Source organism: Falco biarmicus, chromosome 5, assembly GCF_023638135.1.
Source record: "Falco biarmicus isolate bFalBia1 chromosome 5, bFalBia1.pri, whole genome shotgun sequence".
NCBI lineage: Eukaryota > Metazoa > Chordata > Aves > Falconiformes > Falconidae > Falco > Falco biarmicus.
The window spans coordinates 21,709,496-21,735,549 of NC_079292.1; the positions used below are offsets into that span (position 1 = coordinate 21,709,496).

Consider the following 26,054-nt stretch of genomic DNA (forward strand, 5'->3'; position numbering starts at 1 on the left):
GCGGCCTTCCCCCACCTGCCAAGAAGCCTGCGTTTCATAGGCCGAGGCCGCAGAAGCTCGCCGCCGATTGGTCGGCGGCGGGGGAGGGGAGAGAGGGGGGCCTCTGCTGGCCGCCGCCTGGGCTCGCCCTGAGGAGGAGCAGACGGGGCCATGTCGGCGGCGGACGGTGCCCGGGAGGGCGTCAGGGAGGGCTCGGGCAGCGCGGCGGCTGGCGGCGGAGGCCTCCTCAACCGCTTTGTGCAGCTGCCGGGCAGGCCGCGCTCGGCGGGTGAGTGGCGGCCGGTTCTAGGGGCGAGGGTGACCCCGTCCCCAAGGCCCCAGCTTGTCGGGGACCGGGGCATCCCCGTCCATAGGGCTCTGAGGGGGCGGGTACCCTTCAGTTGTGGGGGTTATCCCCGTCCCCGCAGCTCGGGGACATGTTGGAGGGAAGCTGGGGTACTTCGTGGACCCGGGATAGGGGTCACCCCGTCCCCAAGGCCCGAGGGTGGTGTGGGGAGGGCCGGGCTATTCCTGTCCCAACAGCCCTGGGATATGGGGGCCCACAGTCATGGATAGGGGCGGTTATCACTTTAAAAACTGCCTTAGGGTGTTGAAGGAGACAGTCTCGGGGGTGGAGGGGGTGTGACACAACCTCCTACGACCCTGAGGGGTGGCAGTTCAACCCTCCCCATCCTGATGGTCTCAATGCATTGAGGAATGCTTGGATGCCCTACATGGGCAGTTCATCCCAATCACCATGGACACAGGTCGGGGGGGCAGGATATTCCACAGCCTCTATTGGGGGTCAGACCCATCTCAGTCACCCTGGGATTGTGGATGGACCTGGGCTAACCCATGGTGACACCCCCCACCCCCCCAATCCCAACATATCAGGTTTTTGGATTGTGGGACCCCACAGTCCTGGCAGGGGGTGATCCTGGAATGGGGGTCCAGGCCACCAGAGGGCCCTTGGATGAGATTTCAGCCCAGTTCTGTACCCTGAGAAAGGTGGTTCTTCCAGTCCTGGGCCCTGGGAAAGATGGTTCTTCCTTATTTCCACCTCCTTTCTAGAAGTGTTGGTATGCTGGGGGGGTTACCCCATCCCAACAGCCCCAGGATATTAGGTGGAGGAGACTGAAGTTACCCCACAATTGCAGGACTGGGGAGATCACCCCCATCCCAGCTGTTCTGCGATACTGGGAGGGATGGGAGACACACCATGGTTCTGTGATGAGGAGGTATTCCCAGTTGGTTTGGGGTATCCCCTTCTCCTTATCTCCACAGCACCCCCTGCTCTCAAGGGCCACAGGGTGTGCACAGGAGGTGGGTACCCCAGGCCCTGGGCATCGTTTTCTGCCCCAGCTGCCCTTGGCCCTGCGACTTACGTCCCTCGGTGGGGGATGTGAAGCCCCTCCTGGTCCCAGGGGTAGGAGCCTGTATACCACATGTCTGGAGCATCACCAGCAGCTGTGAACAGGCCTTAGCAGCTGTGAACAGGCCTTCAGGCCAGGATCCATGTTTCCTTTCCTGTGAAACCTGTCACAATCTGGATTTGCAGCAGGGATGCCTTCGAGAATCATGCAGGACCACTGTGAATTCACTAAGTGGCTCCACACCCTTATTTTTGGGTAAATTCTCAAACATGTTTCCTTCCTCCTGTGATAAGGGCCTTTTTTGGTAACACAAGATCTGATTATCTTCATGTTCCTGAATTTTAATTGTTGGCTTGAGCAAACTGGTAGTACACCTTCCTGATGCAGTTGTAACAATTCCACTTTTGGCTACAGATTATGTCCCGACATGGAATTCTGCCCTCCACCACCTGTACAGGGGCTGATGGTACAGCCCCGGGCCAAACTACCCTTGAACAATTCAGCCTTAGCACTTAAGTCCAACCTTAAATCTGAAGCTGACTGTCAATCTTGCTGAAAAAGTACTTGATGGAAAAATGCCATTGCGGTCGATTACTGGAGTTTTCTCCCTGATTGACACCTGTTAAAATGCTATTTATAGATCTCCAGCAGCAGCCCTTACATAACGGTTGAGATAAAGAACAATATTTTTCCCCCCTCCTTCCGTTTCCTCCAAGCAGGTTTGTTTTCTTACCTCCCAATTCTCTTTTTACCTCCTTTACCTCTCAATTCTCAGTTTTCAAGAGGCATTCCTTCATTTTCCCCCTGCCATTCCATGCCCTAGACTCCCTCCATAAAATATGCTATCTCCTTTTAATCCCATTTTTATAAGTAATTACTGTTGTGAAGGCCTACAAAGAGCTCATAGCATGCTTTGGCATTGGATGCATTTGCTGCATACCTCTCTGCAGAGCTCCATTGCTCCTGCTAAGCCATGCGTCATTTGAAGTAAATCTGGGCTATTTCTTGGTTAAACATGAGAGCATACGCATTGATGTAGGTGCTGCTTTTGTCACATTCTCCTTTTCCACCTACTCGTAGGAAAGATTTTAAGCTTTTGTCACCTTTTTCACTCTGGAGAATTTAATTTGCACAAGGAAATGATTACAAAAGGTAAGCAGGCAGTTAGTAAGACCTCGTGCCAGGGTTGTGCTGCTCTATTTGCTTTCTCAAGGGGAGTATTTCTGTCAAGGGTTTCTCAATAGAGGCATTTCTTAAGCAGCATCTACAAAAGAGTCTCATTGCTGGCTTAACAGCTTAAAAAAAAAAAAAGGCACTTTGTTTTTGCTGTCTCTTGATGGGTAAAGATTCTTTAAACATCTATAATTGTATGTTGGATAAGGGAAAGGAAGGAGCTATTTTTAAGTGTTTGTAGGCTTTAGAAAGAGCAAAAATGTCAAATACAGCTGGTACGTGGTTTGTTCTCCACATAGGAAATCTTCCTGTGCACACTTATTTTTTTTTCCAGTGTTTTCATCAGACTCTTGGGGTTAAGTGGATAGAAACAATCTGGAGACCTAAATATATCTTTGCCTCTCCCATGCTCAGCATTTATGGTCTTGTCTTGAGCTATAATTTTCCCAGTGTGCCAGTCACAGAGGGTTTTTTTGTACGGAGAGATTTGGAGTTTCTAATATATATTTTTAAAAAATACAACAGCAAACCCAGAAATCCTGAACTCCTTTGTGTCACATGGAGGAGCAAGCCAAAAGCTATTTGTCTGAAGAGCAGTGTACATGTGATACTTTAATTAATGTGATAACTTTACAGAGAGACCTGGATAGGCCAGAAGAGTGGGCAAGCAAGAGCAGTATGAAGTTCAACAAAACCAAAATACAAGTCCTGCACCTGGGATGACATTCCAAGACCTAGTACAGGCTGGGACCTGTGTGGTTTGGGGAGCAGTCTTGCTGAGAGGCACCTGGGGTTCCTGCTAGACAGCAAGCTGTGAGTTGGTGACAAAGGCATATCAGGTCCTGGGCTGCATTCACAGGGGCATTACTAGCAGAGGGATGGGATCATCTTGCTCTACTTGGCACTTGTCAGGCCGCCCCTGGGGTGTTGTGTCCAGCTCTGGTCCCCACAAGTCAAGAGAGACATAGACAGACTGGAAAAGGTCCGAAGGAGATGGTCAAAGGCCTGGAGAACCTGCCTTATGAGGAAAGGCTGAAGGAGTCAGATCTCCCTGGAGAAGAGGAGGGTTGGGTGGAAGTTTGCCATGTTTTTCCAGTACTTAAAAGACAGCTAGAAAGAGGAATGAGGGTCTGTCTTCACAAGGAGCTACACAGATAAGAAGGGGCAATGGTACAAATTGCAATGGGAGTTTTATCTCAATGTGAGAAAAACATTTTTTACAGTAAGAACAATCATTCACTGGAACAACCTCCTCAGGGATGTGGTAGAGTCCCTATTGCTGGAGAGTTTCAAGATGCAAAGGCACTGAATAATCTGGTATCGGCTCCCTTTCCCATGAGAAGTTGGACCAGATGATCTTTCTAGGTCCCTTCCGACCTGGGCTGTTCTTTGGTTCTCATTTTCCAAAATGTCTTTATTTTCCTTCTACATTTTTTAAAAAAACAAACAACCCAAGGAACACTCAATTTTAGTGGTGTGAAGTCTGTAATATATACATTTCTGGGGCAAATGTTTCCTTTATTGCTCTGGTTTCTCAGTAAGGACAGTTCACTCATTAAGAACTCCTTATTTTATTCTCCACTTTGGGATGCTATCTCATCTATTACAATCCCATTCTTGTTCTGCTAATCACAGGAAATACTGACAACCAGTTGCACACTTGCAGAAATGTTTGAAATGCATGATTGCTACAAAGAGGTTTGAAAACAAAAGCCTCTGAGAAGCAGGGTGAAGAAAGACCCATTTGGACATTGATCCAAACCCAAAAGCTCTCCTGTCTGGATGTGGGAATGACCATTCTCTTAGAAACACTGCTTTACAGACTTCAGATATTTGAAAGGTTCTTGGCTGGTGGCCTGTGGATTGTATCTTGGTATCCTTGGCCACATTCTTTGGCCTCTCTTAGCTGCCCTCGGCTCCAGGCAGTCATCATTCAGGTGCTGGGGGCTAAGGCACAGCTGCTTTCTCTCTTGGGTATTTTTCAGGCATGGGCAGCCTGCCACTGAAGGGAGCTGTGGAATCTGGAGAGGCTAAATGCAGCTGGATGAACGAAGAGGTTTTAAACCTTGTTCTCGGCGACGCATTCACAGCCTGCTTATCCAAACATTTGTAAGGGACTCTGATTACATGAGTTACAAACTTATTTTGTCTGGCTGGTATGAAAAAGATGAAGCTTTGAAGACTGGAGTCAAAGTCAATATTGACTTTTCTTGTTCTCTCTCCTAAGAGCCAGCAGTGCTTTGGCTTTAGCCCTTGACCTAAATGTCCTTCAGAAGTCTTGCAGAAATCATAAATAGAAAGGGAGATATTGAAACCTGCTATTCTGGATATTGAAGAACTAGGTAGGAGGGAAAATAATACTGATACCATCTTTAGAAGGCATTAAGAAGCAGTAAAGAGGATGCGTACACACACCTCAGCTATTCACCGCTGGTATGTTACTTTGGGAACCAAAAGCCACACTGTATTTGTTAGCTTTACATCCTGTAGTTATTTAGTTTGTATTTCCAGAAATAGTGCTTGAAATAGAAATTATATTGCTAGTAGTAACGCTGATAATGTTGCGGTATAATATATGCCATGTGGTATGGCCTTGCACTGGGATTAGTAGGATTGAAGATCACAGATTGATGGAAAGAGCCAGCATGTTTGGGGCAAGCCTTACAAGCGGAAGACCTTACACCCTGATAACAGGACAAAGTCAATGCGGTTGTGGCTCAGTGCCTGTGCTGTTCCTTTTCCTGTTAGCTCAACAGGAAGAACTTTAAGACCTCAAAATGAGGAAATGCAGACAATAGGCAGCAGACCTCCCTAAACTTCATGGAAGCAGAAGGAAGCAAAACTCCAAGGCCAAAGCATCTCGCTGGAGGAGCCAGAGGGTATAAAAGACCTGTCCATAACTAATCTGTCCTTCTAAATGAAGAACAACCTAGGAATCGTAGTAAGGACTTGGCAGCTGTCATCCTTTCACCCTCTGTGCTGTACATAGGTGATCCTGGCCAGATCACTTGGATATACTTGGTTCTTGTGGGTATGAGGAGCCAGAACCAGCTCATTTAAATATTTTGTAAAATTAAATTACCCTCCCCTTGTGCAAGATCTCACACTTAGTTTTGGTGCACTGACTGCTTGCACCCTTTACTTTGCAACTGACCCTGCAGTGGATATTGCGATTAAAATAGGTTTAGAAAAAAGGGACCTTATAAAGGATGGTGCTGGGGTTGCTGTTGTGGGAAGTGTTTGAGGTTACACCTGGGCATCTGTTGGTTATGTTGCAGCAATGAATAAAACCATGCTTTATTCCAGGTGGTCTGGAGGAGAGGGCAAGAAAGGCTTGATTTAAAATACTTCAGCATAGTCTTCAAATCTGGATTTGAGCCACACATGAAGTGAAGAGGATTCGTGGCTGTACATGCAAATAGTTTTCACCAGTAAATATGAAAATAGCAAATAGTCAGGTAGATCTAGGAGGAAGGTCTTTCTAGATGCAAGTATTTAACCAGAGTGAAAATTCAGAGTATTAAACTCACCAATGCTTTCATTGCAGCGCAGGATTCTGGTTTTTAATTCTAGCAATCTAGTTGGCAGAGTTTCCCTGTTGTAGCCTGGCAGAATGTCATCCTTGCTTTTATTTCACTGCCAGCCCCAAATGTTTAAACTCAACATTTATCTATTTCAGATTACCTGATGTGCATGGCAACCTCTAATCCATCAAATTAAAGAGGGAAAATGATACCTCTTTGTTCAAGGAATGAACTGGGAGCTTGTACAGCGTTAGCTAGTGAGTGCTACAACGAAAGCTCAAATCTGGATGCTTTCTGACTACACTATGGGTCAGCTGCCTTCCCTTGCTCTGCCTCATTGTATAATACTGCTCAAGGAACTACAGGTAGAGCAGCATTTAATCTTTAATTTTTCAAAGCAGAAGTGCTTGGCAGAAGTGTGCAGCCACCTCAGTAGGTCTGCTCTTTATTCTGCCTGCTGTGTTGAGCCTGCGTTGGAGATGAAAACACAGCTGCCCCACTGTGTGCTGTGAACACTGATAGCTGTTTTGGTAAATTTGTGCAGTGTGGTTGAGGTGGTGCTTTAAATAGCTAGTGTAAGAAAGGGTGTGTAGTGTTGGTTGTAAACGTTTGGATGACCATTGTGAGCTTATGGTTGAAGTGGCGTCATCTTAAGAAATGGGTGGGGTTTGTTTTTGAAGCAAACTTCATTTAGCAATATGAATCTGTAAGCTTTTCTGTGCCATTGTTTCCCATTTTTCAAATATGTAAAGAACTTTGAGACTTGTGTTGCCAAAAAATATGCTGCACATGTAAAGTGTTTTTTCCAAATGCATCTTGGTTGGAAAAAAAACCCAAAATGTTTGATCGTCCTTGAGATTTAGAAACATTGGTAACTTTTATTGCATAAACTTCTTTTCTGAAGGTTAGAAGCTGAGCATTTATTCTGACCTTGAATCCCACCTGCATGTGGAAGCCCCGAACCCAAGAACAGTCATCCTTTTTATCTCAGGTCATCTGCGTCAGATGATGATGATGTTGAGTGTGTACATCTTTTCAGAAGCTGATACCGCATGAATACCTTTCAGCAATTCCCCTGAGTGCCCAGGAAGGTTTGTTTTACTGGGGAAGAAACTGCCCTGAGCAACCACCTCCCTACTGCACTGAACTGAGCTTTTAGATGTCAGAACATCCCCTGGCTGCATCTGCTGCTTTTCCTTTGCTTTTTGGCTGCTTTAGTGTGAGATGGACAAAAGGGAAAGGAAAAAACAGAGGTTTGCTTCTTCTGTGGAGAAAGCCATGTGCTATAAGGAAAATACAGATTTTTGTGAGTTGGACGTCACCCCACGATTTGAGTGAAACCTTTCACATTGGCCTTTAATTATTGAGTTTGGCTTTGAGGATCATTCTCTGTGTATTCTGAATGGAACAGACAGTTCTCCCTAATTTCTGTTGCCTTTATCTTACTTGCCTTTCTTTTTGTGAACTACAATGTCTTTAAACAACCAAATGAGCAAGCCATAAAACGGTTGCATGAAACAAGCAAGCAATACATGGAAAACCAAATTATAAATGCTTTGCTGCTTTGTGATATTTCTGTAATTTGGTAACTTGGAATGGGGCAAGCAGTGTGTCAAAACATAATTGCACTCCAATTTCAGACAGGTCTTTAGTGATCTTTTAAGGCTAAGAGAATAAACAGGCAAAACTTTAAAATCAACACCTGCAGCTTCTAAGCTGCTGATCTGACTGTGCAAAAGGATATTTTTTGCACCTTTACCAAGCAACAGCATGTGGCAGAATTGAGGAATGAGGCATCCTGAAGCTGGAAAGTCATTACAGTCACACTAACCCACAAGCAAGGGCTATGTGTTTGCAAGAGGAGTATGTTTATTTAGTTCTGCTCCTGCCATTTCTGCTGGCTACAGCCAAATCTCTTTCTGGTAGCTGTGGTGGCAAAAGAATTTGGCCTGTTTCTATTTGCCTTTTAAGTTGCCTTTTAAGTGTGAAGTTAGCAGTTTCACTTCCCTCATCATCTTTGCTCCCAAAGAATCTAGGAATCATTTTTTTCTGCTGCAGGTGGCTTTGGCTAATACTCAGCCTCATACCTGGCCCTGGCTTTATCCAGAGGTCATTCTTCTTTTCCTTTCTGCTTACAGATTTCTGAGCAGATGGTGGGAGCCCTTGGCCTCTTCCTTCTGAGGCTGGTTGAGAAAGGGAGGCAGGGGTTGTGGATTTGCCACCTTGGGAGAACAGCATTGCATTGGTTTGCTGGGAACTGATAACAAGGCGTGGTGATGATTAGGGAAAATGTTCTTAAGAAGGGAAAAATTAAATTCTGCATAACCTGATGGCATAAGCAGACCTTACCCTCTGCCAAGAGCTTCTCATTGATTAATTGATTTATTTGGGTTTTCTGTGACAGCATGTTCATGATAAGAAACAAGGATGGTTTCAGACAGGGTCTCATAACAACTTCATATTCAACTCTTCCATTGCTTATTTTTAAGAAATTATTTCAGCTAATTAGACCTTTTTCCCCCTCTTGTTTAAAAAAAAAAAAAAAAAAAAAAAAGGCCAGCTGGCTAGTTTACTAATTCAAATAGCAGGTACTCCCCTATTCTTTAACCTAGCCAGTGAGATGATGCCAGCTTTTTTTTTCCTACGGTCATGAAAGGGGGGATAATCAAATGAAAATAAAATGCCTTTGTTCTTTGAAACTTGTCTTTGAGCTGCTCTGTCTGAAGCACGTCTCACCTTATGGTTGTGCTATGTGTGATTCACTGCAGCTACTTGGTACTTAGATGTTTAATTTTCTTCTTCTATAATTTTATTATTGAGCTATTGAAAAGCAGTAGAGAAGTCCAGTAGACTTGAGCATAGCTGTTGACACATGCTGTGGTTCTGGGCATGCTGGTAGCATTTAATCTGTTCTATAACTTCAAATAATCTCCTAATGCTAAGGGATTTTTGTATTGTTTTGTTTTTGTTTTTTTTTTTTTCTCCAGGCCTTCCATAGATTTCCGTAGCTGTCAAGGCCCCAGAGCTGGAATTTAATAATCTTTTAAGCTTGTGTTAGTCAGAATAGGAACAGTATTTGTGGACCAGCAGGTGCAGTTCAGTTTTGTCCTCCCCTTAAGAGGGACGTTTTGAATGCGGTTCTTGCTGGACACTATTCAGGACCATTTCGCTTCTCCAAAATAATGTGTTTCTGTAGATTTTCTTAAAGAACATCTCTGTTTTCTCCTCCTTCTTGCCCCAGACTTGCTCTGTATTCACAGTTTTTGGAGAGGTAGGAAACAAATGTCTCATGCATTGGTTGCTGTGCTGTGTTACATCAGGAAACTCGGGAACAGATAGTCATGCCACCTTTTTGCTTACTCTCATGTTCTAATAATACCTTTTGCAGGAGAGGTATTCAATTAGGAATCCACTTTAACAAAGTCAATCTGGGCCATTTGAGCGTTCCCTCTGAGGTCAATGAATCATTTGAAAAGAGTGAATTTAACAGGGTGCTAACAGGTCAGTGCATAGCCAGCAAGCAAGTTTCCATCAGATGGCTTAGTCCTAAATTAGGACTTTCCTTAATTATGTCCCTGTTGTGATGGTTCAGCTTCATTCTGTTTGTGGAGATTCTTATTCTCTGAAAGTTTTATTGTTTCCATTCTGCCCTGGACCAAGGAAAAGAAATCTCCTTATGAATGCACCTTCCCCATCTTCCTTTCTGCTTCGCTTTGGAGTCTTAAACTGGGAAAGCAAGTGCTTTCCAAATTATATCCATCCACTTTAAAGCCATTTTCTATAACTAGCTTTATGCCCTCTTTCTCACAAATCTGTCTTGACTTGGTACGTTGTCCTGCTACTTTCCACATCATCATCAAGGATTCATAGCAGGGCCCGGTGAATTGCAGCTTTTCACGGTGATGGTGCCTTGCTGGGCTTAGCTTAGTGTTGGGTGCTTCCTTAATCTGTGGCAGATTCAGCTCTTGATGAGATGGGCTTTGCTAACTAGAGGAGGAAGATACCAAACTCTTGGGTTTTTCTGTCTTCCTGCACCATCTAAAGTTTGCACTTGTGTAATAGGCTCGTCGTGCACTACTAATGCTGAAGCAAAAGCAGATCCAAAACTTGCATGAAGAATTTCAGTAGGAGATGTGAATCATCTGATAAAACATAATTAAATGGAAATGCAGTTCTTTATTGGAGATGCAAGTCATAGAGCTTGTCTGCTGAAGAAACTAATCTTCGTTAACTCTTAAATAGATTCAGCTTTTACAGGTCTCTTTAAAAAGGTGTAGCTTCTAAGGTGGATTAAGGTCACTTCAATTCTGAATAGAAGAGTTTGGTGACAATTTAACTCCGTTTAAGATTGTTTGGTTCATTGATATGTTTGTGAATGGGCTTGCATAGGTGACTCAGAAGATGTATTGAATATTTTTTTTCCCTGTTTATGGGTAGATATGTCAATTTCTATGGGCCATTGCAAGAGGGAGTATCTAGTCCACTGAGGTGAAGGGGTCAGTGAAGAGCAAAGCTTAAAAACAGCAGGCTGGAAATGTGAAGCCTTCGGAGAGCAGTCAGTTCCTACATGAGGAGCATGGTGTTGAGCAAACACAGCTGGGGTCTGCTTGAATAGAGCAGGAAATCTGTTATTTTCGAGCAGAGCAAAATGAAATTGCTTATGTTTGTAGCTACAGGGATTGACCCTGAGCTTTTGGAAACGTTGCTCTGGTTGGCATTTTCACCCCTCCTTTCTCTGGGGGTCACCGCTGTGTGGCAGGCACAGCAGGAAGACGCATTTCAGCCACTCTCATCTGCGATTTGGTGCTCAACTTAATGCTGAGGACAGTGGATTTCCCTTGAGTAGCTGAATGCTTGACCAGAGACAGGTATCATTTCTCCTGCTAGCTCTGCCATGAGAATCCTAGCTTCTGAAAAAAGACAGTTACTGAGTGTTTAAATTTGTTCCTGTAGTGCGCAGCACCCTTTGAGTTGTTGGCGAGAGTCGTGTGAATGGGCAGGGAACTAGCAGCAAATGTGGTTTGCAGCAGGAATGGCTTCCTGGGAAGCATGGTCTTTTCAGGCCATCCCAGCTGGGTGCTTGCAGGTATCTGCGCCACACCAGCTCTGGCTTCTATGCCCTTTCCGTGTCTTGAAAATATCTTGAAAAAAAATTATCTTTTAAAGGTGGGAGATGGATTTCTAGGTAAATGGGAATAGGTGAAACCAGCTGGGCTGCGTATGGATTTAATGTACCTATCTTGCTATCTCAGGGACCTGCAAGCATCAAAAATTGATCCCTTATTATGGAAACTTAACTGTTCTGGGGCTTTATGGCAAAGTCAGGTGTCTTCCCTTTTTGAATTTTGAGAGGTGAATGACAGAGGCGGCCTCCTTGGTTTTGTTTTTAAATTTATTTTCTTTGAATTATGCCTCTTACTCTTTAGTCTGTTGGCTTTATATAAAACTCAGCCTTATTCTCCTCTCTTCCCTCTGGGAAATTCTCATGGCAAGTGTTGTGACTAGAGGGAAGTAGGATCTATAGTTAATGTAATACTTGAAATCCTAATTCCCTAACACCTTTTAAATTTAATGGATGATTGAATTAAATCCTCACTCCCTTGCAAAATGTGTGTATCAGTGCTCCCAGTCTTTGCTGGAATTAAGCTCCAATTTCACTTCTTTCAGGTCTTTTTGGAGACCTTCAGGGCAAACACAGAAGAGTACTGTGTCCAACTCTGGGGCCCCCAACATAAGAAAGACACGGACCTGCTGGAGGAGGTCCAGAGGAGGCCGCAAGCATTGATCAGGGGGCTGGAGCACCTCTCCTAGGCAGACAGGCTGAGAGAGCTGGGGCTGTGCAGCCTGGGGAAGAGAAGGCTCCGGGGAGACATTAGGGCAGCTCCCAGTACCTAAAGGGGCCGACAGGAAAGCTGGGGAGGGACTTTTTAGTAGGGCCTGTAGTGATAGGACAAGGGAGAATGGCTTTAAACTAAATAAAAGGAGGATTTAGATTCGATATTAGGAAAAAATTCTTTACTGTGAGTGTGGTGAGGCGCTGGCACAGGCTGCCCAGAGAAGCTGAGGCTGCCCCATCCCTGGAAGTGTTCCAGGCCAGGCTGGATGGGGCTTGGAGCAACCTGGTCTAGCGGAAGGTGTCCCTGCCCCTGGCAGGGGGTTGGAGCTAGATGGTCTTTAAGGTCCCTTCCAACTCAAACCATTCTGTGATTCTATGATTAAGAAACAAGCAGGATGAGCTCCCTTTGGCTGGGCACAGACATGTGAGCCCTTTGCTGAGATATCCTCTATAGGCTGCAGGGAGGCATGGGCATTTCTCAGGCAGTTTTGTTTACAGATATTCAAGATCGATGAATTGCCCTCTCGAAGCATCTGCAATTACAACAGTCTGAACAATTACCTGGATTGTAAATACCTTTATTGTCAATGTGTTCACTTAAAAATGAATCCATCTCTTTGGATAGCTTCAGAGTTTAAAATAAAAAAGCCGAAAGGGACAGATGTTTCTCTTTCCCTTTGTGAATCACCTCTAAAGCATGTAGTATTTGTTTAACAGTTTAGTCCAGCACTGAGGCCAGTAGCTTCCTTGCTGCTGCAATTAGTACATGTAATATCCACTTCTTCTGTGTGCTAATGTCCGTACCATGCCAGGTGCCCGATGGCACCGTGAAGCCTCAGTAGCCAGGCCAAAGACTACAGATTTTTTCTGTTAATTCCTTAACTTTCTTCCCCTCTCTTTCAGCCAGTGCTTATTAGTTTTCTATGTGTGGATTGCTGCGAGACACAATTATTACTGGAAACAACCCAAATCTGTCAAAACTTCGCCACAAGGAGTTTGTCTGAACCCTGTAGAGCAGCTTAATTTTGGACAAGAGTTGGAGCTTAAAGCAGCAGTAAACAGAGAACATGATTAAGCAAAGCTGCTTGTGCCGAGTTAAAATTCATTATTCAGTCTGGACAAATTACTTATTTCACCTTTCCTGTAGGAAAGATGCTTGATGCCTCATTTGTTGTTGCTCCGTGTATCTGATTCACTGCTGATAATTGTAACAGGCTCTAAGAAGAAAACATTACACGTCCTAATTAGATGCTTCACTGGGTCCTGTTCCATCCTAAAAGTCTGTAAAAGAGCTGTGAGAGCAGGTGGGTGGGGAAGATCTCTTGTTTGGGTGAGGGGTCTTCGAGAATCTTCTTTGGTTTTTTTTTGATTGTTCTGTACTGTCAACTGGCCCAAAAGGGGCCTGTCTGGAGGTGCAACAAGCAGAGGATGTGCTTGAGGGAGTGATGATTAGGTGCTGAAATTGTATATTTTAGGGGAGTATCCCCCTTCTCAAGATGAAGCTTAGAATTACTCTCACTAAAACACTGTTGTATTGCATAGAAAAATGATTTCTGCAACCTTCTTGGTTTAGTCAGCTGGTGATGTTCTTACACGTATCTCACAGCCAGCTTCTCTGTTCAGGGACCTGATCGTTTTCTGTTCCTTTCATTTTTCTTATTTGTTATGTGGTTCTGTGTCTTGTTGAAGAGAAACGTCCATTTCTGGCACTGTGCTTGGCTCTTGCTGCACATCGAATTTGAGCAAGCCTGGAATTACTTTTTGATCACTCCTCAGCTAAGACTTCAGTTGCCATAGTCCAACAAGAATATTGCTGTTTAGGTTTACCCGGACTGAATCAGTCTTTCTGTCTATTCCAGTTGAGGTCTGAGCTTTAATTGTCCTACCCGCTTTTATTTCCGTTGGCTTTTAGGGAGGAGGGTGGGTAGGCAGAGGGCTTCCTTTTGGGAGTAACTTTTGCCAGTTATCAAGCTCAGCCTGCAGGATCTCAGATGGGTCCCCTGCTGCGCTCTTTTCCAGTGCAAATGCCTTATCTATGACCAGATTTTACTGGCTGTGTCAGACCTGCATTGCTTAATGTTTAGGAAGCCCAGGGTTGTCCAAGGTGAAAGAGCCTTCTTGCGATGCAAGGTGCCAGGAGTGAAAAAGAAGAAAAGGATAGAAGCTTTGTAGAGGAGGGAGAACAAATCATTACTTTTCTTTTTTGTTCCCATCAGGCAGCTTTAAATATAAACATTTTGGAACTGTTTCCGAAGTGAAATCCACCATACAGAAAGAGTGACAGAAGGGGGGGGTCATAAAGATATCCTAGAAATAGCTTTTCTGGAAGGTTTGTCATGTGGAAGGATTGTCATGCGTCAGCCTGCAGGCAGCAGTCCTCGGGCAGGTGAGATCCAGGGGCTAGAGTGGACATGAATGAGATGGTGGCACACAGAGGTTCTCCCCACTGCTGCTCTGTGAAATGGATCTGTCATTACAGAGCCATTTCCTCCTAGCTGCAGACATGCTTCCCTATGGCTAAACAGCAGCCACTCTTGTTGGAGAACCACTGCAGCAGCTCCTGACCCTCAGACACAAGCTCAGCTCCTCTGTTGACATTTCACTGAAGCAGTTTTACCTTCTCATTTTGCTGTAGGCCATAGATCTCCACCAGCAAGAAGCGGCCATCGTTGTGTGGCAGATAATGCCAACTTGTATGTGTTTGGAGGCTACAATCCTGACTATGATGAATCCGGTGGGCCAGAGAATGAAGACTACCCGCTCTTCAGGGAACTCTGGCGCTACAACTTTGCTACAGACACGTGGCATCAAATGGGCACTGAAGGCTACATGCCCAGGGAGCTAGCTTCCATGTCACGTACGTATGGAAATTCAATTCCTGTGTGCCTAGTCCTGAAGGTATTTTAATTGGTGTCCCTGGTGGAATGCAAAACTGGACAAGAACAAATCTGGATCCTCTTTCCAACTCTTTTGCAAGTAGGCCTTGAATTTGGGTTGGTTTCGTGATTTTTTTTCTTTCTGCTTTTGCTCAGGTTGAGGCAGAGGGAAAGAAAAAATTTCAAATGCAAGAGGTAGTCTTTAGGTATTTAGCTTGATAGTTGCAGGTCACCTGCACTTTCAGCAGCCAGGTGCTCCGTGCAATGAGACATCTTAAAGCATCCAAAAATAGATCTCTTTGTTCACTAGCCATTTTTAAAAGTAGGCCTTTGGTTACCATGGTTTTTAGCTTGCATTCATTCTCTTTTAGAGCATTTCAAAGCCATAAATGCATAGTGTGAATTGTAGGGTATTTGAACAGTATTGAACACTCTCTGCCTACTGTCTCCAGAGCAGAGAGTCATTCTGTTTTACTGCGTCTCACAGCAACAAGTACCTGCTCTGTCTCTCTCTCCTAGTTGTATTGCATGGCAACAACCTGCTTGTGTTTGGGGGCACCGGGATCCCCTTTGGGGAGAGCAATGGCAATGATGTCCATGTCTGCAACGTCAAGTACAAAAGATGGGCTCTGCTCAGCTGCCGAGGAAAGAAACCCAATCGAATCTATGGCCAGGTATGAAGGACAACCCTTGTTGAGGCACTTTGAGTGTACCTGCCTACGAAGTGCTGTGTGTCACAGAAAAGAGGCCAGAGCATGGAGTTGTCTTCTCTGCTAGTAACTGGAATTGTTCTCTGTGTGCCTAAGTGTATGGGAAGTCAGGTATCATTCATAAAGAAGTAGGGTGGTCTTGGTTCTTCGAGATTTCAAAGGAAAGGAGTAGTTTTCTTGTAGTTAGAAAAGCCAAAATTTGTTAACTAAATGCCAGATGCAGTTGAATGAAAAAGTACATCTGATTTAAGGAGTGGTTGTAGTTTCTAGAGTTTCTCTGAAGCCTCCTCAAAGCCTTTAAAACCCCAAACTATAAATGAGAACAGTGGTTAATAGGTCTTACTTGTATTAGAATAACAACTTTTAAGACTTTACATAATATTGTCGGTGACCGTGGTGTACAGAAAAATAGATTCACTCTCACGGGAGGACTGCCGCTTTTTTCTGTGCTTTCCAGTAATGCTGCCAGTGTACTTGTGGTGCAGACATTTATAACCCAACTAATTTCTTGTTTAGATGTGCCCCAGACACTTGAGGGAAGGAAAGTAGTCTTCCCCTTGCCCAATTCAGCTTGAGCTGGCCTTTGGCAAACAGGCAGTTGGGAGCAAAAGGAACTTACATCTCTGCTTCCACCTTGGACTGCATCAGGGAATGGTGCCTGCATGACCTTCACAGCTTCAGTAGGCTGATAGTCTGTGTGCTTTTGAATTGTACAGGCTGTCTCTGTTGTTTAGTCTGACTTATCAATTGTGTTATGCTTAATGCCGCTGGCTATCTGATGGCTGGTTTATAAGATTCTGCATAACAGTATCTATATAAGGTCAGCATGGAAGAGATTCAGGGTTAATTGTGCTTTGGTTTTAGCTCTGGGAGCTCCTGTTGCCCAGATCTGTCTTGTCTGATGCCTGAAAATCAGCAGCTCCACTTCTAGGTCATCAACTTGCGACTGTGGAGTTACTTACCATTCCTACAGACCTCCCACCCCCATCTTTTGTGTGTTGTCCTTGTTTGCCCTTCATGTTTGTCCTGAACATGTCATTTTGTAAGTTGTACGTAGAGCTTTGCAAGCAGTGTCTTGCTTTGGGAGGGTGGAAATTCTCTCTTTTTCAGACACTGATGTCATGCATCCTTTCCAACTGGTTTCTCTTTGTTACCTTCCAGGCCATGGCCATCATCAATGGTTGTCTCTACGTGTTTGGAGGAACAACTGGTTACATTTACAGTACTGACCTACATAAGCTAGACCTCAACACTAGAGAATGGATCCAACTGAAACCAAACAACATGTCCTGTGACATGCCAGAGGAGAGGTGAGAAGCTGGACGGTCTCAGAGAGCAGTAACACTGGGGAGTTACCACTTTTACTGTGAGTGAGAAGCTGAGAGAGTGCAGACAGGGCACTTTTAGAGCAATGGTTTTGGCTGTGAGCCTTGCACAACCAGTGCTCCAGCAGTGTGGCGTGCAGGGGAGTGTAGGTGTGGGGTGTGAAGCCTTTGCCAGGACACTAATCTGGCCTGTGCGATGCCAGAACAGAGCTGAGGACCCTGGGGCAGCTCGTGAGTGCTGAGGAGGGGAAGAGGCTCCAGATGATCCCTGTCCCTTGTCCTGTTCTGTAATGAGGCATGGAGGAAGGAGGGCTGGGAGATGAATCAGCGATAATCTTAGTGAGAGCAGGGGCTGGAATACTGATGGGTGCTGTTCAAATTGCTCATGAACACTTCCACGTCTGAATGCTCCCAATGTGAGGGACTGATACAGCATAGCCAGGCTTGGGGTGTCTGCTTAATCCACTCAAACTTGGCAGCGTTTTCCAGAAGGCTTTTGTTGCTGTGCACTTGCGCTAATTGTTTGTGCTGCTAAATGTCCTTCTTCGCACCTTCAGGTACAGACATGAAATCGCGCATGATGGTCAACGGATTTATATCTTAGGAGGTGGAACTTCCTGGACAGCTTATTCCTTAGATAAGGTAAGGCAATCAGAAACCTTGAATGCTTGCATTGATAGGAGATTTTCTGCAGTGAAATATAACTGACCTGATCTCTTAATCTGCCTTTGCCTGGAGAGCTTGGTAAAAAAATAGATAACTAGGAGTAGATTGTTCTTCTAGTTCAGTAAAACCTGATGTTGCCACAAACATGTCCTTGTTGACTTACAGATGATGAATCTGTGGTACGCAGTGACCATACCAATCTGCTTCATTTATGTAGACCTGTTATAAAAGGTTCTCATTTAAAACCACTCAGGACATCTTTCTAAATGTTGTATTTGTCCCAAAACAGGAAAGCGCAAAAAGAATTCCTTGACATTAAATTCAGATATCGATATGGTACCTCTTTTCTTGTCTTCCCTCTTAATCATATGCTTTAATTTCCTTTCTTGTGGTAAATGTTTCTGTCCAATACAATTTGGGGAGGGAAGAGTGAATTCATCTTGAATGCCAAAACGGTAAGCGAGGAGAATTTAAATAGTGCTCTGCTTCCGAAAAAGTTGAAACTGCAGCAGTTAACATGACTTCTTACCTCTCCATTCTCTGCATTTCTTTTCTCCTTACATGCAGTATGAAATAGGTATTTCTAAAGACCTTTGAGAACTGGAGGGTGTGGGGTTTAATTGGTCCAGTTTTTTTAAAAGCAATATTCTTTTTCTTCAGCTGTGGGGCTCAAATAGCAAAGTCTGAGATGAAAGCTTGAGTAAGCTGGTATGCTTTGAAGGTGATTTTATACCTGCTTAGTCGCTGGCTGCGATTAGCTATTTTTGTTTTTACACTTAATGAAAAAGAGGGGTTATTTATAGTGGTTCCCTGGGTCAGAGCCTGTAACTGCATCATGGTACTGCTGGGAGAGCCAGGAGGAGCTAATGACTCCTCTTTCTCCCTTCAGATCCATGCATACAACCTTGAAACCAACACCTGGGAGGAAATTGCCACAAAACCTCATGAAAAAGTTGGTGAGTCTGGAATTTCCTGTTTCTTCCCCTGTAAACCAGAGAGTGGCCAGTGTGCTTAAAGATGCAGTTTTCTGGTAGGCTGGAAGTCTTCTTCATAACCTTGTACAGTACGTGGCTTAATGCTGGATTTGAGGTCCTGCTTGTTTAGAGCTTTAGCAGTGAGGACTAACCCATCTGAAGCATATAGCAGCTTGGCTTCCCTCCCTCTCTGGGTGGGAAAGATGGTAGTGGCTGGCTCTGCTCCCTGAAGATACACATCATCTCTGCTCCCTCTGAGGGACCACATGCTGGCCTGGTTAGCAGCAGGGGTTTCCCTGAAACCTTGTAGGCCCTCGGCTGCTGCTTTTCACCAAGCCAGAGTTGAGAGCTGGAGTCTGTGGAGAATGACATTCCACACATTTCTTCCTTCCCTGGAGACCAAGGTGGAGTCAAGCCTGAAGCAGATGGTTGTTAAATTAGAAATGTTATACCTGTGATTGTAGGAAAGCAGAAGCCCCTTATAAATGAAACAAGTGACTCCTATCCATGATTGTATGTTGAGATATAATCACCACTTGCCCAAGCACTTTAAAGCAACTATAGTTGATACGTTATTTTTATTCTCCTCAGGCTTCCCAGCAGCCAGAAGATGCCATAGCTGTGTTCAGATAAAAAATGGTAAGATCTGCTGCTTGAAAATTGATGTATCTTATACAACCTAGCAATGACAAGCCCATCCTTATAGCCTTAGAGATGGTGGCCTCCAATACATGTTTGAGAAGACTGCAGGGCACATGTGTCTTTTCTGGAAGAGGATTTCTTTCTTATTGACAGGCCTTAAGCTGCCCAGTTGGCATCACTCTTTGTATGCAAGGTCTTGCTGCTGTAGGCAAATTTATTTCTGCAGTGCACAGTGCGGTCACTCTCTGGAATTCTGCAGTATTTTATGCAACACCTAAATCATGTGTGGCCACTTCAGTGCAAAATTCCACGTATTTTAGCCACAAGTGTCTGTGGTACTTCGCAACTTACTGGTTGCAAGCTCATGAACATGTAGGAATGATGCTCCTGCTCCAGCTCAATGACTAACCTGTTAGCTTTACAGTCTGCTGTGAAAGGCAAAGTGGGGCCAAGCCCTGGAAGTCAAGTTCTTCAGAAACAAGATTGTTCAGGGATTTCTTTGACAGCGGGTCCTTTTCATGGTGTTGTAAATCTGAAATGCTCATATGGAGTGGATTATGAGCTGAGTTATCATCCAAGTCTTTCCATTCTCTAGTAAAGTGAGGGCCATTTTATATGTTAGGAGCTGCATGGAGCTTTGTAGAGCCTTTTGTTCTTCACTTTGATCCTCCGAGTGGTCTTGCTGTAAATCACTTGCATGACACTGTTTGAGGCACAGCTTAGAGAGGGCTCTGCTTGTGCAGTCAGTGTTCAGTTACCCACAATTTTGAATGGTGGAGTGTTCCTGCAACTAGATTTGGGCCTCTCCCGTAGCCTTGTTGTCCTCCAAGAATGCATTCCCCCAAACTTGATAAAACCCAAATTGCTCATAGTGGCATGAAGAAGCAGTTGCAATATTGATCCTTGTTTTCAAAACTCTTCAGATCGATTACTAAATGCTGTATGTTAAAGGGTGGAGTGATGCACCAGATTATATTTCTTAGGAGTGCTAACTGTGCCAATAAGGTAGGCAGGGGCTGGGAGATGCTTCCAGTCACCTTCATCAGCAGTATTTTGCTGCAGTGCAAGCCTCTGAGTTGAAAACTTGGGCAAAGCCAGGAGCAAGACCTGCCTCTGGCAGGCAGCAAGACTAGGAGCCAGGGCTGTGGCTGCACCCTGTGGGTTTAAAACTGCTAGAATCTGATCAAACCCAAGTGCCTGTGAACTCAGGTTAGCTGGGGTGTAATACAGCTACTAAAAGTGGGATTGCACTGCTGCTTGTCAATGTCATTTAGCTCTGAATCTGCCATGGTGGGGTTGGGATCACCAGCAGGCTAGGAAGTGGATGTGAGCCAGCAATGGGCATTCACAGCCCAGAAACCCAACCATATCCTGGGCTGCATAACAAGAAGCATGGTCAAGGGAGGTGATTCAGCCCCTCTATTCTGCTCTGGTAAGACCCTGCCTGCAGCACTGCCTCTGCTCTGGGGTTGTCAGCATAGGAGAGATGTGGATCTGTTGGAGCGGGTCCAGAGGACGCCAAAAAAATGATCAGAGGGCTGGAGCACCTCTCCTAGGAAGACAGGCTGAGAGAGTTGGGGTTGTTCAGCCTGGAGAAGAGAGTCTCCAGGGAGACCTTATTGTAGCCTTTCAGTATATAAAGGGGGCTAATAAGAAAGATGGAGAGAGACATTTTACCAGGGTCTGTAGTGGCAGGAGAAGGGGCAACATTTTTTAACTGAAAGAGGGTAGATTTGGGGTTAGATATTAGGAAGAAGTTCTTTACTGTGAGGGTGGTGAGACACTGGCACAGGTTGCACAGAGAAGCTGTGGCTGCTCCATCCCTGGAAGTGTTCAAGGCCAGGTTGGACGGGGCTGGGAGCAAGTGAAAGATGTCCCAGACCGTGCAGCGGGGTTGGACTAGATGACCTTTAAAGGCCCCTTCCAACCCAAACCATTCTGTGATTCTGTAAGTGGTCTCTGTGATTATGAACAGTGCACTGGGACTGATTTAGGAGGTACCGAGAGCTTGTGTCAAGGTAAAATAATTATTGACCCTAAAACTGTTTTGGAAGGGTGATCACTGACTTCAGTCACCATGTGTTCTGCAGTTGCTGGATAACGGATGGCTGGGCATGTAAGCACTGTGGGTTTCCTCTCTTACAGATGTGTTCGTTTGTGGAGGCTATAATGGAGAAGTGATTCTGGGAGATGTTTGGAAGCTGAACCTGCAAACTTTCCAGTGGGTCAAGCTCCCAGCTGCCATGCCGGAACCAGTGTATTTTCACTGTGCTGCTGTCACACCAGTAAGTGACTCATTTCTTTCCTCTGTACCTGAAGTTCAAACCATTCATTCAAGCACTCTGACGTTTGTGTGGGCTTCAAATAGAGCTGAACTGATGTTACCAAGGAGGTGACCTCCACTGAATGCAGCATCTTTCTGGAGTCTGAGGGCTGGGGTGAGGTCACTGCATTGACTCCTTTTACTCCCGCTGCTTTTTAAGGAGCAGGAACACACAGGATATTCTGCTTTCTAAAAGCAGCGATGCGGAATTTTACCTTTTAAACTGTATCAGTTCCAAGGAGTAATTCCATGTGTGAAGAGCAGTTCCTGTTTGCAAAAGGAAAAAAAGCACAAATACTTCCCCAAGTAAAGTAGTTTTAGCCTACTGAGAACAGCCTGAGTTGAAAGATTAGCAGGTGAGTAGCCCTCTTTGGAGACCTTTGCCAATGGGAAGGTTGGTATTGCTATAGCTTTTTGCCGTGACTAGAGTCTTAGGGGCCTGTGATTGATAAGCAGTAGGAAGCAAGAAATGCATTTAGCTGTGACTTCACTGTCCTTCAGCTGATCATTGCCTTAGGGCAGCATGTGAGGTCAGAGGTCGGGTTCTTTGGTTATAAGAGCAGTGTTATCTAGTTCAGAGACTGTTATAAATGCGACTCTTTCTGGGAAACTCTAGGCCTGATAAAGGTGTTTCCCTGACAGCTCGGTGACTGCAGGTGGGTGCCTGGACAGCAGGAATGCCCTTGCTTTTCCTGTGTATTGAAAAAATACCACTTGCAAAAATAGGTCAGCAGCTGATCTTTTCCCATCTCTCTGTGTTCATGTCGTTCCTGGAGCAGGGTTATGCTGAGCCAGCAGAGGTAATGCAATATGTCTTTGTACAGTGTGGTTTTAGTTTTAAAAAAATACATTCTTTTTAGCTGAAACATAAGTATGGTTCTATAATAATTCGTTAACACTTTGCCCCACTCCTAAAATTGATTTCTTGGGATAGAATTCACCTAAAACACAGAGTAAAGCACTCTAAGCTAGCGGATACGTGCTTTAAGATGAGAGACATGCCCTTCAGCGGTGATTCCTCCCCTTGGGAAGAGCCTGGGGTGACTAGCTCAGGCAGCGATACTTCTGTTACCAGCACATAAAGGTGTGTGAGATGTATCTCACTCTGTGATTAACCAGCTGGGAATCTGGAGAGTTAAATTCTGGTTTTCCCAGCTGCGTTGCTCCTCAGCACCTTTGGGTGGGTGTGCCAGTTCAGTCTGTGCCCCATGTAACTCCCCTCTCCCCCTTTTCCCATCTAGGCTGGCTGCATGTACGTTCATGGAGGGGTGGTCAACATCCATGAAAACAAACGGACTGGCTCTCTGTTTAAAATGTGGCTGGTGGTACCCAGCCTGCTGGAACTGTCATGGGAGAAGCTCCTGGAATATTTCCCTCAGCTAGCAGCTCTCTCCAGATCTCAGCTTTTGCACCTTGGACTGACGCAGGGACTTGTTGAGCGACTAAAATGAGAACATCTCATGCTTCTGTCCAAGACACACTATGTTCAAGAAGCCCCCTTGCACCCCCTATTTATGGATACCATGGATGGTCTTGCTAAGAACATGGAGGAACCTGCTCAACGCCTTACTCAGCAAATACATTGATGCCTTTCTAGAAATTTTTACTTTAAGTTGTTGAAAATCCACTTTTTATTTATGGATCTCTAAATTACACCATTAATTAAAAATACTCTCTGGGACTAATCCATAACATCCAGCCATCAAACCATCATCAGCACATGCTTGCAACTTAACTGGGGAGGGTGGGGAGCTTGGCGAATGTCCAAGCCCATGCTTACACATGGTGCATTCAACTTACTATTTTCACAAGATGTATATAACAGAGGACATTCAGTGCAGAACAACAGCTGACCTGTTCTTTTGCTTTGGATAACACTCATCACCCCCTAATGCCCAGCTGAGCTCTCCGTCTATAGAAGAGAACTCCTTCTGCTTGAAGGCTTTGCATGTGTTTCATGGGCATGTTTCCATCTCTTTGAGCTTGAGAAGATGGCTGGAATGTCACATGGGGCAGCGAGCAAAGCTTTGCCTGTGCAGTTTTTCTGGTGCAGTGTGCAGTTATTTGAAACACCCCGTGTCTGTGTTCCTCACCTTTTCATATTGAAAGGTTTGCTTGGAAGACTGGTTAAAAGTTGCCATTTAATGGACTACTGTGTAGTTTACTCGGGGTGGTGAGGGGAGGGAAAAGGTTTTGCTGAATCTTTCTTAACCCCTTCAGCTCACATTGCACTCTGAACAAGCTAACAGCAAAAACTCACCCCACAGATTTTAGAGCTGTCTTTTAACCTGCAGCGTGTCCTATCCATTGCTTGGGTATGAGCCACCCATGCCAGCTCAAGTGCTGGTTATCAGCTTCTGGCTCTTAACATGTACCTGTAAGATTTTTGTTTTCCTTCCTCCACACATCAGCCTTTTTCTAGTTAGCTTCGCATTCCTCTGGGGGTGGGGGATGTTATTGCTGTGTGCAAGTGGCTGTCTGGGTCCTTGGAAGCTCATGGATCACTCATCCCAGGAAACGCAGCATCAAAAGGCGGTGAAACATCTCCCTCTTGCTGGGAGCAGTGGTCATCTCTGTACAGGCAGCAGAGGAAGGGATATCTGTCTTGTCTTGCTGTGCTCCACCTACTGTGAAGTTTGCTCTGGAGACTACGTGTAAGTGGCCATTGAACTCTGAGCAGCTCTGGTTGGCTGGCATCAGGTTTGTGCAAAATCCTTTTTGTTTTAAGACCCATTTTTAAAGTGCTTTTTTTAAAAAAAAAAATAAAAAAAATCAGCTTTTCCTAGTACCTTCTTCCATCATCAGAGGCAAAGGCATTTTAGTTTCTTTTTAGGAGATTGCATTTATGTTTAAATAAACCACAGTGTTGTTTTCACATTGCCAATCTGAACAGCTCTGACTGACTGAGTCACTACTACCCCTCTTAGGGAGCACCTACCTGTGATGTTCAATTGAAGTGTTACTATTTGCCCAGTGTTAAGCTCCCCCTGCTCTTGAGGATAGATTTCCCCCAGCTTCTGTAGCCTCACTTGCCACTCCTGCACCAAGACCCAGAAAAATAAAGGTTGGGCATCATAGCTGAAGCATTCTCTGGTACTTTGAACCACAGAAACTGGTGGCAACTGCTTGTATCTCTTGTATCTGTCCCCTTCATTGCACCTTTGCAGGACTTGCAGCTCACAGGGCAAAACTTGGAGACCTCAGCTGCGCTGTGTAGCTTTTGCAATCCCCAACTGTAATCTGGCTTCTAGCAAAAAGCCTGTGGAACAGAAAGCCTTTGCTCCTGGAGAGCATTATCATCCTATTTCAGCCCCTTCCAAGCCTGCATGACTGCTGCATCATCCCACTGCTCTGGCTCAGGAGCCCAACCCAGACGTTGCTGGCAGCTGCAGGCAGAGAAAGGTTACTTGCTGTCCTGCCCCTGGCTTGTGCTGTCTTCTTCTGCAGGACCATGTTGGGCCAATGGACCTTTTCTCCAGCTCCCTCTTCTGCCCTTAGCTCAGTGGTTCTCACCTCTACAGAGGCTGAGTATCTGCTCTTATTCTTTGCCTTCTGGCCTGCAGTTCTAGGACCTTTGTACTGGACCAGCCTGGTCATACATGTGCTAGTTCTTCCCTTGCCTACTTCAGAAAGCATCTTCCATCATCACCAAGGCAATATTAGAACCATCCTATTAAAACCATTCAAGCCTAGGTCTCAGATCAAGCAGATTCCTTAAGCCCTTATGTCTTCCTTGCCCTGGCAGCTTTATAGGATCAGCCAGGAGCTTTCCACTGATGTAAACACAGGGAAAAAGGTGGTAGGTGTTGCTCTGGGGCACATCTGACCTCAGGCTGGGTTCATACTGACAGCTGTCAGCAACGCTGTCACATAGTTTTAAATCTTGATGTGGAACGCATTCCACCACCCAGGCAGGACGATGCAGCCCTTGACATCCCTGTGACACAAAGTCACTGCTAGGTCACCCAAACACAAGTGCCCAAGCCTCGTCTGTTGACTGGACCACTGAAGTCACAAGCCCAGAGCCTGCCCGTGCCCTCCACCAGTGGCTTGCAGCTGGTTTCACCCCTCCAACCCAGGCACACTTCATCCCCAGCACATGGGGCCTCGGGCAGCACAGCCAAGAGCATTACAGAATAAAAGGGCCAAAGACTTGCTTTTGCTGATGAGAGCAGATATGAGTGTTGTCCACTGATGGGATTCCAGGGGCTTCTCCCCTTCCAGTAACCTGGGGTGGCTGCTGCATGACAGGCACCAGATCTTGGAGACCACTCTTCCTAAAAATAAATAAATAAAGACTTGTTTTACGCACTGCAAAGCTCACAGCTCTCTTTTGAGGGTTTGCTTGAGTTGTTGCTAGTCTACTGCATGTTGAGATTTTGAGTAAAAGCTTGCCCGTTCACAGTGGCAGAGGCTTTGCTCTGTGGTGCAGCTTGAAAGATACATAGCTACAGGCTTTTCTTGCTCCATCTCCTGCTTGTCTTCATCTCCAGCCCAGGTTCCTCCCTTTTCTCCGTTTTAAGGGCAAGTTAATTCCCTCTGTGCAATTCCATACATGAAAGCAGAAGAGCAGAGTGTCACTGCTTCTGCCAGGGCAGGGCCGTGATTTCTCTGAGGGAGAGGATCCACAGCAGCTCATGGAGGGAGAGGAGT

General features: G+C 45.2%; 1 protein-coding gene across 2 annotated transcripts; it reads left to right on the top strand.

Annotated features, from left to right (window-relative positions):
• The first annotated feature begins 87 nt into the window (after positions 1-87).
• KLHDC10 (kelch domain containing 10) lies at positions 88-23,790 on the top strand. 2 transcript variants are annotated; one of them, XM_056340842.1, is made up of 10 exons: positions 144-268; positions 14,102-14,271; positions 14,521-14,742; positions 15,281-15,435; positions 16,633-16,781; positions 17,354-17,438; positions 18,352-18,418; positions 19,028-19,075; positions 21,224-21,363; positions 22,643-23,790. In XM_056340842.1, the coding sequence occupies exons 2-10, from the start codon at positions 14,238-14,240 to the stop codon at positions 22,850-22,852; spliced, it is 1,110 nt and encodes a 369-aa protein (XP_056196817.1). In that variant the 5' UTR covers positions 144-268; positions 14,102-14,237; the 3' UTR covers positions 22,853-23,790. The 2 variants fall into 2 exon arrangements, with proteins under 2 accessions (XP_056196816.1, XP_056196817.1); XM_056340841.1 differs by lacking the exon at positions 14,102-14,271 and having other exon boundaries at positions 88-268.
• The last annotated feature ends 2,264 nt before the right edge of the window (positions 23,791-26,054 follow it).

Coding starts and splice junctions, on each gene's coding strand:
- KLHDC10 (XM_056340841.1), top strand. CDS start 151: ATGTCGGCGGCGGACGGTGCCCGGGAGGGCGTCAGGGAGGGCTCGGGC. Junction 15,436..16,632: donor CCAATCGAATCTATGGCCAG/GTATGAAGGACA, acceptor GTTACCTTCCAG/GCCATGGCCATCATCAATGG. Junction 18,419..19,027: donor AAAACCTCATGAAAAAGTTG/GTGAGTCTGGAA, acceptor TATTCTCCTCAG/GCTTCCCAGCAGCCAGAAGA.